Here is a 13099-nt window from a genome sequence, read left to right as displayed (position 1 = left end):
AAGGTTATATCATACTCATTATCGTTTTCAACTAATGAGTCACACCAATCTGTGTGACAATCGATTTTTCATAAATATATCCTCTATTTGTGTTACTCTTTCAGCAAATTTTTTCTTTTTCTGAACTGTACAACTGTTACCACATTTGTTTTTTGTAATAAAATAACCATGTCCCACAGCATTGCAAATACAAGTACTTCTATAAGTGCTTCTAGACTCCCAACAGTTGAAGAAATTAATGGATGGAAGTGAGATAGAGTTAAAGGATTTTTGCAAGAGAAAAAAGACAGATTAGACCTTGATGACACTAAAATAAAGTTGCTGGAAAAACTAGGGGATTTAGGCAAATTGGTAAAATGCCAAAATAGCAAAACTTTGCCAAAACTATATGAAAGTCTTATTAAAAAGTTGGCAAAACTCTGAAGAAAAGTGAAATCTGACAAAATTTATTATAAATGCTAAAACTACTAAAACCTTGCCGAAACTATAATAAAACTATAGTAAAATTTTGGAGAAACTAATCGTAAATTTTGGAGAGGTTTAGGCAGGCAACTTTACATTGAGATCAATAAAATATATAATAATAAGGTTGATGGTAACACTCTCCTTGAATTAATACGAGATGACCTTTTAAGTATCGGAATAGCTCTTAAATCAGCTAAAGAGATTAGAAAACTGATTAATTAAATTTGAAGAGGTAAAAAGCTTTATTTTTTTTTTATCTTCTCTGCCATATTTGCCAATAATACCAAATACTTACTTTATTCTTGTGCTTTTCTTTCCTGCTTCTTATCGTCAAACTCACCCAAAAAATACATTCACAAGTATCAAGGTAGAGAACCTCACTGCTGTGAAAGTGAATGACAAATTTGCTTAACGCACCCTGTTTTTTGCAATTATAACTTATGCTAAAAGTTCTTTTTTTTCTGTGTAGCTGGCACAAAATCTTCAGACCACATTTGTATATTCGAGAATAATTTTAATTTTATAGCATAAAAAAGCACTTTCCCATAAAAATTTACATATATTTATACATTTAAAAGTAATATATATATTTTACTAATAAGTTCAATCAGTAGGTTGAAATAATAAAAGTTAGCTCAATATATTCTTTTATATAAGTATTGTATTAAAAAAAAAGGTATTTAAATAAGTAAAATAAAGCTTAAAGAACAAAAATATATTAAATTTTATAATATACAATTTAAGAAAAATTATACTCATTATGCTATACAAAACCCCTAAACGACCTTTTTTATTACAATCAAATCATTTTTGATTATGGTTTACTCTTCAAAAATTGTAAGTAATCGTAAGATTAAGTAATATCCTATCATTATGGTGAAATCTGAAATCCTGTGATGATGACATTAAAGTTTTTAGACAAAATTGTGTAGGAGAGAAAAAGGTGTTAACAATTTCATTACACTTAAAATTGCTAAAATGATTTACACAGAAAGTCCTGATATATTAGTTTTAATTGCCAGAGATGGCGATTATTATGGAACGTTATTGGAAGCTATCGATTACAAATGGAAGATCAAGATTCTGGAAATTGGGTATATTAAATTCACTTAATATACACGAACATACTGATCTTTGTACAAAATATTTGTTTTTTGTGAGAGTATTAGATCAATTTAAGCTTTCTACACTTCTATTCCCTATAGGGGTATCAGGTCACTTAAAAGGTAATAATAAAATACACTACATACAACTTGAAATATATTATAAGTTTTTTGTATACGCAACTGGAGCCAATTCTGATTATTATAATTAGAGCTCCGAAAATGACTCGCATAAACTCGCATTTTGACTCGCATAATTGTAAATTTTCGTTTAATTATATTCTAACTTAATAAAAAGTACTTTAAAATTAAGGTTTTTAACTCGTAACTCGACTCGACTCGACTCATTAGGAGCTCTAATTATAATAAAATAAATACCTTTGAGATCAGCTGTGATACTATAGTTGAAGATAAAGAGATAGTGGAGTGGTTTGCCAATTTAAATTTATTCAGTTGGATTCACCAGAAAGGCAATAATATCATTTTATATCTTAATAATAAAAAAGAATTAAATGTCGCAAAGGAATGGATTGTGAGAAAGCATAAAGAAATATCAATTTAGGAAAAGAAAGTGAGCTATTTTAATAATTATATTCAGTTTTTCATTAATTGATTACTTACTTTTGAATGTCAAATTTGGATTATTATTTAGTAAAGTGCTTAAGTCGTTGTGAAGCTGTTACATGTTTCTTGATAGCTTTATCTAAAATATCAAAAAGCGTCAGTCCATTGAAGTAAGGTTATTTTATTGTAAATACATAACAAAGTTCTCAGTAATTAGGCTTTCACCGTATACTCGTTGAAGTCAAATAGTAGTTTTCATAGTATTATTGCTTATATTATATTGCTTGAATACGTTCTGTCTTTTAGTTCTGTCTTTATACACTTCCAGTCCAACTTTTTGTTATCCTGCCTTCATGTCAAGGATTTTTGCAAAATTACTAATACTAAAATGAAAGGGTATTAAAAACAAAAAGGTTTATGAAAATAATAAATAACTTAAAGAAAATAAAGCGAAAATAAAAAGTTTTTATTAAAAATTATTTGAAGAAAAAATGGTCATGAATATAACCGGAAAGAGTTTTTTCTTTTTTCAACAATAACTATTTGTATATTTTATATGATTAATATTTAATATGTAAAATTGTTAATTATAATGAAACTAGCCTTAATAAAGACAGAATCACTATGGGTTTCTTGAGATTTACGAAGAATATAAAAAAATTAGAAGTTATTAACTTAAAAATCAATTACGTGGCTTATATGCATATATTATACATGATCGGTAAATTACAAATTAACTTTTAACCTATAAAGTATGTGTTTTATTATTTTTATAGCCAAACCTTCAAATGCTAAATTAGACTTAGTGCTTTGAAATGAGTTGAGTTAACTTACAAGTTAAGTCAAATTGAATTAAATTAAAAATTACAATTAAATTGAATCAAGTTGAGTTAATAATTTAATAAAATCAAGTTAAGTTAAGTTAAGTTAAATTAACTTAAAATTCTGGCCAAAATTATGGAATTTTCTTTTTTAAAATTATGTTATATCATATAAAATTTAAAATGAAAAATCTTTGAAATTTATAAAAATGGAATTTTGTAGAATTGGTTATCATGAAATGATCAGTATAGTTGAAAAAATTATCTGGTTTAACTTGATTCGACTTATTCAGTTTGATTTAATACAAGTTAAGTTGAATTTACATATAACTTGACTTGATTTAACTTATTCAGAGTACTAGTAATTAAACTGGATCAGAGTATAAAAAACAAAAGTTAGCAAACTAAAAAATGATTATATAAAGTTTTTAGTTTTACTAAATTTGATTTATTAACTCAATCTTTAAAGTTAAAGAGATCACTTTGAAGATTTTCCTTTTTTTAAAGCTGTTTTTTCATTTGAATTATATATAAATAGAATCAGTACCATTATTATATATGATGAAAGTTTATTGATAGTTTATTTAATTAGTGTTATAAATCAAGTCAAGTTTATATTTTTCTATAATTTTAACTCAACTTGATTTGACTTAATTTAATACAAGTTGGGTTGAAATTACATATAACTTGACTTGACTTGACTTATTCAGAGTATTAATCAAATTGGATCAGAGTATAGAAAACAAAAATTAGCAAACTAAAAAATGATTATATATTAAAAGTATTATTGATAGTTTATTTAATTAGTATTATAATTATGTATTTTTGATATATGTGCTACTGTAAATTTAATATAAATAATTGTGTAATAATAAGGATCAAATAGAATTTCACATTTTCACTTATGCTAAATTTTGCTGAAATTTATCTTTAAGATCATCACTTATTAAAATCATTATTTATTTGATTTGTAAAATACTATTAATAGTTGTGTTTAATTAAATATGAAAAGTCTATCATATAGTCAAATAGCTCAAATATCTTCAGAGGAATTGAAAGAACTAAAAGAGTATGAGAAAAAGAAGGAGTTGTATAGTAAAGAATATGTTACTCAGAGTATTAACTTTGCTGTCAGTAAAGAAAATAAAAAATTCACTTTCTTAAATATTTATGAGATTTTTTACTGCTATTTAGCAATAATACTTGCAAGGGATAAAGAGATAGTTGCAGTATGGTTAAAAATTTTACAAGGTCGCTGTGAAATTTATCTTTCTAAAAACTCTGATTGGCTTAACAAAGATATTAGATATATTGATAATATTACAAAATATCTGAAAAATATATCAAAAAATGCTCCTGTGATATCAAAAGATAACGAAAGGGATTTTCTTGAGGTTGTAACGATTAACTGCTCTATTAAACTTAAGTCTAGATTGAAAAAACTTCAGGATGATATTGAATTATATGGTGATAATAAACATATTAAATCTTTCAGTGATTTTCTTTCAGTTAGAGTTGTTATGGTTGGCAATGCAGATAATACAAATATTATCACAATATCTGGAATTTGTAAAGAGTATTATAAAAAAGTAAAAAAAGCTAAAGTTGAGTCTAATATCCCCTCAAAATTTTTAAGACATATTAAAAAAGTGGCATTTTATATGGATTCTGCTATAGGTATCATAGAATGTGCACGTAATATACAATATAAATTACTATTCTCTAATGTTCAAGTGTTTAAAGTAAGTCCTGTTATCATAAATAATCAGCCCATATATTTATGGAAAAATATTATCAAAAGGTTTATTAATGAAGACATATAAATGTTTCATGAATAGGTATTTGAAAAAGCCTAAAGTAATGGAAAGAATCAGTAAAGTATATACCGATAATGCTATACAATAACAGCAACAACTTGATGGTGATGATGTTATTAAACAATGTATATACTTACATGCAGAAATAAATATATTGGTCTCCTTAATTATCAACAAAAAAATTTTTAGTAGAGTGTTTATAGCAATGTCCAAAAGATGTTGTTACTTGTGTGAACTTTACACTGATTTTGCACGAGAACAAGGATATAATATCATTGTTTTTGAACCACAACTTTTTACTAAATGTGCATTTGATTGGAAACTTATGAAAATATGTAGCAGATGGAAATAATGACTTTAAGGTCAGATCCTTGAAATATATTCTAGAAAATCTTGATCAAATCATAGAGAAAAAATTAGAATCCTATACCAATAGTTTGCCATCAGATTCTAGTGATGGTCAATATATATATGGATATATTAAAGGTTTTAGCAGTTTACCTGATAATAGCTTTAATTTATTTTCTTAATAAGGCTGCATGAAATTTAAAAAATAAACAATATATGTAATTTTCAATTTGTGAGCTATACTTTTTTGAAAATTACTATGTATAACCAGTGGTGATTTTCACCGATGGCTGGTTCACGTGATTTGTGTATATACTGATCGTGTAACTAATTTGATTATTAATTAGAAATCAGGACAATTAGACTTTTTTTTCTTCTCACAGTAAATGAAAGGATCTTAACGAAACAACATTCCTCTCTAAAGGTGAATTATATTTCCAAGAAAGTTAACCATTATTTTTATGTTCCAAGTGCTAATATTAGGATTTTTTTTTTAGATATGGACGAAATTCAACATTATTTAATGGAGCCACTCATTTTTCACATTAATGAAGTTAACGAGAACTCAGAGGAAGAAATATTGTCTGCTGAAAATGATGAGCTAGCGAATGATGATGATAATATATATTCTGACCCATCAGACCCATCAGAATTTCATGTTGGTAATTCTTTTAATGATTGGGATATGGTTCAAGATAGAGTTAACGCGTATACAAAACACCATAGTTTTATTGTAAGTAAATATCGTTTAGACCTTGATCCCGTTGATAAGTCTATAGTTCAGCGTCATGTTTTTAAATGTTGGAAATTTGGTGTTAATAAACCAAAAAAGGTGGAAAATATTGGTTTACATCATGATAGTACTTCTGGTAAAACGGGCTGCCCATGGCAGGTTAGCTTCTATCTTGGAAAGCAAACAGGAGAAATATGTTTTACTAAGTTTGTTAACATTCATAATCATCAATGTGACACCAAGATAGAATTAGCACCAAGAAATTTACGTCTTCTACAATCAATTTTAGATAAAATTGAACACTACACACTTAATGGTCGATTAGGAGCTGGTCAACAATATGATCTTCTTCTTAAAGAATTTCCTTAATATCGTATTTGTAAGAAAAATTTATATAATACCATTAACAAATTTCGAGGTGTACAAACTCATGATGAATCTGATGCATCCACATTATTTTCATATCTTTTAAGACAGCATGATAATGATCCTGATTTTATGGTCATTTCACGTTTAGAAGGTCAGTCTAATAAATTTACAGGTCTCTTTTGGATGACCAGTCAACAACATAATGAACTCTGGCCACAATTTCATGATGTAGTTATTCATGACAACATAGCTAAAACCAATCGTTATGAAATAGCTCTCAGTTTATTTGTTGGTGTTGATCGTGATTTTAAAGCAAAGGAAGGTGCTGAAACTTTAACTAAATATGAAACTACATCGATTATATCTGGATCTTATGATGTACACAGTAACACAAAGCTCAACCTATAGTATTATTATATACAGATGGAGATCCAGCAATGATTGCAGCTGTTCAAATAGTATACCCACAAACCCAACATCTATTATGTATTTATCATATTATGGAGAATGTAAAAAAGAAAGCCAGATGTAAGCTTCATGGTGATATGGTCAAAAATTTTATTGGAGATTTTTATCATATGAGAAATAGTTACATTCAAACTCAATTTGATTTGAGATTTAATGATATGCACTATGGTTCAAATCCATCAGTAGGACTTCCTTCAACTTTTAATACGATATTTAAAGAAATTAATAATATTTTATAAGCTCATTTATCACCTATTCCATTGTCTTTTCAACGTGCACAGATGGAACAGTCTTTATTATGATACCAAACAACTCTAATAGAAATTAATCAAGTAAGTTATTTTTTATGGGTTAATTTTGCATTGATAATAAGGGAGTTAGAAATTAGGATTAGGGTTAGTTAGGGTTAGATAGGTTAGTTAGGGTTAGGATTAGTTGGTTAGGGTTAGTTGGTTAGGGTTTGTTTATTAAGGTTTGTTTATTAGTGTTTAGGATTAGGAATTGGATTAGAGTTATGAAAAAATCTCATTGTATTTTTTTAATCTTCTATGCAGGTCACGGAATCTAATTTAACATTTGGTGGTATAATTGAGCATAAATATGATTTGCCACAAATTCGATTATATGAGCTTATATTAGACATATCAGTTAATGATTTTCAAAAATTATGGGAGTTTTCTTATATTGCTACTACTTCTTCATCACCTACTACACCACATTATGTTGTTATTTTTAAGGATTCATCATCAATTTGTACTTGCATGAGTACAGTCAACTCCCTCTATAGTCACTCCCGTTATAGTCACATTCTACTATATAGTCACACCAGTTGAATGTTCAAAACACTTTATTATTAAAATTTATCCTATATAGTCACAATCTATCTATAGTCACTATCACACCTATCCTCAAAAATCTTATATTAAAAAGAACCGTTTATAATCACAGTTATATAAAGAATATATTAAATAACTTGGCATCTAATAATCGTACAAAGATGTACCATAGCTTGTTAGAATCGTCTCACTGAGACGAATCGAATGGTGGTAGTTTTATCCTTTTACGATCACTGGCTGATGAGTTATTCAACAAAATGTTAAGCATCGGCATTATTATATTCCTTGATTTACGTTTACTGCGCCATTTAACATTTTGCTAAATATCTCGGTACCTAGTGATTGTAAAAAGACGATTAATAGCTCGTTGGAATCGCCTCATCAAGACGAATCGAATGGTGGTAAGCTCATCTCTCTATGATCAATATTGACGGAGTTACTACTTAAAAACTATTTAATATTTTTTAATTTCGGAAATTGATCTAGTGATTGGATTTCGATGTATTTTATACCATTAGATTCGTCGCATCAAGACGAATCGAATGGTAGTAAGATAGTCTCTCTAGGATCAATATTGGCAGAGTTATTACACAAAAACCATTAATATTTTTTTAATTTCGGAAATTAATCTAGTGATTGGATTTCGATGTATTTCATACCATTAGAACCGTCTCATCAAGACGAATCGAATGGTAGTAAGATAGTCTCTCTAGGATCAATATTGGCAGAGTTATTACACAAAAACCATTAATATTTTTTAATTTCGGAAATTAATCTAGTGATTGGATTTCGATGTATTTTATACCATTAGAACCGTCTCATCAAGACGAATCGAATGGCGGTAAGATCATCTCTCTACGATTAATATTGGAGGAGTTACGATACAATAAAGTTTTAAGTATAATTTTGGCTAAAATTATGTTAATTTTTGGCCGGAATTATGATGTACTAATATAAGAAATTTTTTATATAGTCACATCTCTTTATAATCACCAAATATGGACTGTCCCAAATGTGTGACTATAAAGAGAGTTGACTGTATTATAAATAAAGGTATGCTATGTAGGCATCAGTATTGTGTCCTTATTCAGTCAAACAAGGCAGTATTTCACATTACATTTATTAATAATCATTGGTTTGAAGTAATTCCATCTGATACAAATGTTGTGATTACTCAGAGAATGAAAACTAGTGCAAATGTTTCTTTGCAATATATTGAACAAATCAGACCTACTAATATTTATATACCAGCTATCAGAGAAAAAGTTAATAAAAAGGTTTAATTTGGTATTGCAATGTCGTTAGCAAAAACAAGTGTTCAAATCGCGGTATCGAGAAGGTCTTTATAACAGAATTTATTGGGATGCTTATGCAATTCAATATGAAATATCGGTATAGTACTGGATTTGGTATAGAAGAAACTCAAGATTTATCTATGGAAACTCAATCAAATAGCCGGATACCTTTGGCCAATTTGGATACCAATAACAATTATAATATTTCTAATCCAGAATATCATAGACCGAAAGGGAGACCTCCAAAAAGGTATAAATCATCAATAGAAGAAAATTCTACTAAAAATACTTCGTCTAAAAAGTGTAGTTATTGTTTGGATAAAGGACATAATATTCGAAGTTGTGCAAAATACAAGGTTGATAAGGAGAATATGAATAGCATTACAAATCATTAAAGCATTTGGGAATTAAGTTTCTTTAAATTTAAAGCGATTTTCTTGATGTATTAGTATTAGCATTGTATTGTTAATTAATATTTTTATTATTTTTATTGCATTTTATAATTATAATATAATTTTATTATTTTGTGGTGCATAATTAATTATTATTATCATGTGAATCAGCCACCGGCGAAAATCACCACCGGTTATAAATAGCAAATTTGTACTTTTTTTATATAAAAAATTATAATTAGAGAATATCAGATTTGTAGAGATAAGCAGGAATGAGGGTATATTCTATCAATAAAGCATAAAAATTCAAAGTGAAATTTTACTTTTCTTGTAATTAAATGTAAAAAAGTTAGTACCAACTAATAGAGTAAAACTTGAGTAGCAGACGTTTTTAAAAGAAAAACATTTTGAGCTCTAATCCATAAGATGAGAGTTTCCATATTATCTAATGCTACTTTTTGCCTATCTACTATCTATTCCACTTTTTGTTTCTATTCCACATAGGATATAAAAAATTATATTAATGTAAGAGATAAAGTAATTTCAAATATATCTGTGGACAAAATATCTTGACCATATTAACTGATTAGTTTTTATTTATAAATACTCAATTGATCTATCTCATTTGAAGATTTTAATCGTTGATGTATTTTGGGGATTGCAAAGGCAAATTTTCCATCTTATTTCTGTTCAGGCAGATAAAAGAGTTTTTATATAATTTGTAAATGGTCTAAGAATTGATCTTTAACATTAATATGACTGCATCACGTAAATTTGATCACCTAATTTACAATAGAAAAAATTTGACACTATGTGCAGGAATGTTTGAAAATAAATTACATGCAATTACTTGCTTGATGTTTGTCTAATTAATATTTATTTTCAATCGATGATTGAGATGCAACTTATGGAAAATATAATTAGATTATTCATTGAAAAAATAAACAGAAGTTAGCTCGTATTTTTGTATATGTACAGTACGTTATCACATTATCACATCATAGGTGAACAGGGCGGACATCCTCATATTATCACATTATTGCCGATCATTTTGCCGATCATCTATTTTAATATTATCACATAAAAAATACCATTTTTTTGCAAATTTAACTATATAAATTTTATTTGTTATCAAAATTCATCCAAAGTCCGAAAATTAATGTTTTCAAATCCAAAAATTAACTAAAACCCAAAAATGGGCTGAATTTTAATAATAATTAGAAAATTAAATTATTTTAATGATATTGTGACAACCAGTGATTAAAATTTAATTTTTGTTAGTTTTTTAGATTCATCTCGTCAAGACAAACATTTTGATAGTAATTTCATAAAATTTTTACACTAAATTGATTGAGAAATTGCATTTTGAAAATTTCTATTTATTATATAGATTATAACAAATATAATTGCAAGTATAAATTTAGCCATAACTTCTTGATTACCTAAAATTAGGAATGATTACTTCGGCCATTGATTTTAAATCAGTTAAACTATGACCCATAAAAGTTTCAAGTTTCGGCCAAACTTCTGTAACTTCGGCCGAAGCTTTAAAGTCTGATATCACCCAATTTACTATAAGATCGGCAAATGATCGGCAAGGTGATATAAGGATGTCCGCCCTGTTTCATAGGTGCAACTGTGAAGGTCACGATCAAAAATCACATGAGCGTTCAGGTCAAAATTTGGAACTAAGAATCCATAATATCACAATGGTTATGAAAAAGAATGATATTTCGTTATAATTATTGTCATGTGTAAAAAATTTTTTATTAATCGCATTTTGTGAGATAATGAAAATTCAATCTGAATGGCTATTGTGCAAAGCTTCATCTTTTTTTAGACAGTAGGATGATTGTGACATTTTGTCACGGGTTTTTAATAACCTAAAATTTTGCAGAGCTCGTCTCAAACTCACTAATGAATAGTCAGCATATTAATAATAAAAATCATGTTATCACGTAAATAATTCACACATTTTTTTTATTATTGCATGCAAAAATTAATACAAAAGTTCAGGACTTTGCCTTGCTGGTACATAACTGAATTCTACCCTATAATCTGCATGCTCATTCCTTAATAAATTTTTTTGTCTTTGCCTCTTATTATCTGGAGGGTACCATCAACTTCTACCCTATCCTTTAACAGATCCACGATCACCTCCATAACCTTTTTAACACTTGTTGCAATGTTGCTGAACCTATAATTCCCATCCTGCGTTTTACCTCTGTTATATATTGCTTTAGCTTCTCGTCTACTCTGGTTTAAAGGGCAGAATTTTTTTTATATTATTGCTATTTATTCCGTACTTACGCAACACCTTACTCAACTCTTTCTTAGTTTTGTACAAGGAGAATGAGTGCAACTTTTCTCTTTGCACTCCTTAGTGAACTTTACGAGGGTCATAGTAGGTTCTCCTTTCATACTATAATCTCAAAAATCTTTACTTGTCATATCAAGGAAGTTCAAACCATTAATCTCTCCTCTTCTCTAAGCTAGTATTACGATCCAGATGGATTCGTCATCCATTTAATCCAGTCTGTAAATAAATGGATGATCTGGACGTCCATCTGAATGAATTTCAATATAAAAATCTGGATGACCGATCCATAAATAATGGATGATCTGGATAACCATTTGGATGGGTCTGTTACTATAAAATAGTATTAATCAAACGGATGGATCTGGATTTATATACAGAAATAGTAGATGATGAATCATTTGTATCTTCATCCAGATCCAATCCAGATGGTTTTGAATCAGATAAATCTACGGATTGGCAGATTGGCAGATCAACAGATCGTAACACTACTCTAAGCCCTAAGTTCTGGTTCTTCAAAAATGACCATCTTATTTCCAGCAACAGTGTACAATATATACCATTATTAAATATAAAAATGAATAGAATAAAATACAGATAAATTTAAATTAAATATAATTATTGGATGGGAAATAGAGATATTGGCTGAAGACCGATATCCCCATCCAATAACTGAGTTATAGTTGGAATATTGCAGTGACCAATAGAAATTAATGCTGCTAATACTGATTTCAATATTGGATGTCTATTAACAAAAATATCAGTCATTAAAATCCCGCATATTCCTAATTGACCGAGATGTAAAAGTTTTGTGCAACTTTACATGATGAAACATTGATTTGTTAGGTTTAATAGGTTCTTCTGTCACTTTGGAGGCAACGATAACAATTGGTTTAACGGTGGTTGCTGGATTCATTTTGATTATTTTTTTTGATTTAAGATCTTTGTTTCTTTTTGTACTTTTTATTTTACAAATTATTTAATTGTTTGAATCTTTTGAGGTGAGTAAAACCAAAGCGTATTTACCTATACAAAATAGAAACGTGAACCTTGAAATGCATTTATGGAAATTATTTTGTCTCTTTAACAATAACTAATCAAAAAATAACTGAAATCATAATATTAAGAAGAAATATGGAAAGAGAAAATTCGACTAAGTACTTTTTTTTTTTGATCATGAAAATAAAGAATAATATTATAATTATTAAATAATTATTAAATACTGCCGATTGACTGATTTACAGTGCACGTGAACAATGATTGTAAGCTTCTAAATATGTGATCGATAAAATGACTTCGGATATGACGATTTGCGCCGCATCACTATATGATCGGAAAAATTACTGCGGTACAGAACTTTTCCAGCACTAAAAACAAACGCCTTTCCTTTTGTAATATGTGACTGAACCTAATTTGGATAACGCCAAATTTTTTTCATAATTTTATTTATTGAAATATAGATGAAAATAATATATATATTGGATCGATAAAAAACAATTACCGCAGTAAAAAAATCACAATTTATAACTACAAATAATTTATATCACGAATAAAAGCCCATTACCGCAGTA

General features: G+C 28.0%; 3 protein-coding genes across 3 annotated transcripts; 2 read left to right on the top strand and 1 right to left on the bottom strand.

The window, feature by feature from the left end:
• Positions 1–3957: 3957 nt before the first annotated feature.
• Positions 3958–4776, top strand: OCT59_010372 (uncharacterized protein; the record flags this gene model as incomplete). The annotated part of the gene is made up of 1 exon (XM_025310897.2): positions 3958–4776. One exon carries the CDS (start codon positions 3958–3960, stop codon positions 4774–4776), a length of 819 nt encoding a protein of 272 aa, XP_025177259.2.
• Positions 4777–5617: 841 nt separating this feature from the next.
• OCT59_010371 (uncharacterized protein) lies at positions 5618–6628 on the top strand (the record flags this gene model as incomplete). The annotated part of the gene is made up of 2 exons (XM_066132968.1): positions 5618–5780; positions 6495–6628. 2 exons carry the CDS (start codon positions 5618–5620, stop codon positions 6626–6628), a joined length of 297 nt encoding a protein of 98 aa, XP_066000562.1.
• A 5518-nt stretch (positions 6629–12146) lies between these two features.
• OCT59_010370 (uncharacterized protein) lies at positions 12147–12444 on the bottom strand (the record flags this gene model as incomplete). The annotated part of the gene is made up of 2 exons (XM_066132967.1): positions 12147–12273; positions 12347–12444. The coding sequence occupies 2 exons, from the start codon at positions 12442–12444 to the stop codon at positions 12147–12149; spliced, it is 225 nt and encodes a 74-aa protein (XP_066000561.1).
• Positions 12445–13099: the final 655 nt, after the last annotated feature.

This window comes from Rhizophagus irregularis, chromosome 18 (genome assembly GCF_026210795.1).
Source record: "Rhizophagus irregularis chromosome 18, complete sequence".
Lineage (NCBI taxonomy): Eukaryota > Fungi > Glomeromycota > Glomeromycetes > Glomerales > Glomeraceae > Rhizophagus > Rhizophagus irregularis.
Note: the sequence above shows the minus strand (reverse complement) of the source record. Positions and strands in the feature narration are given on the sequence as shown.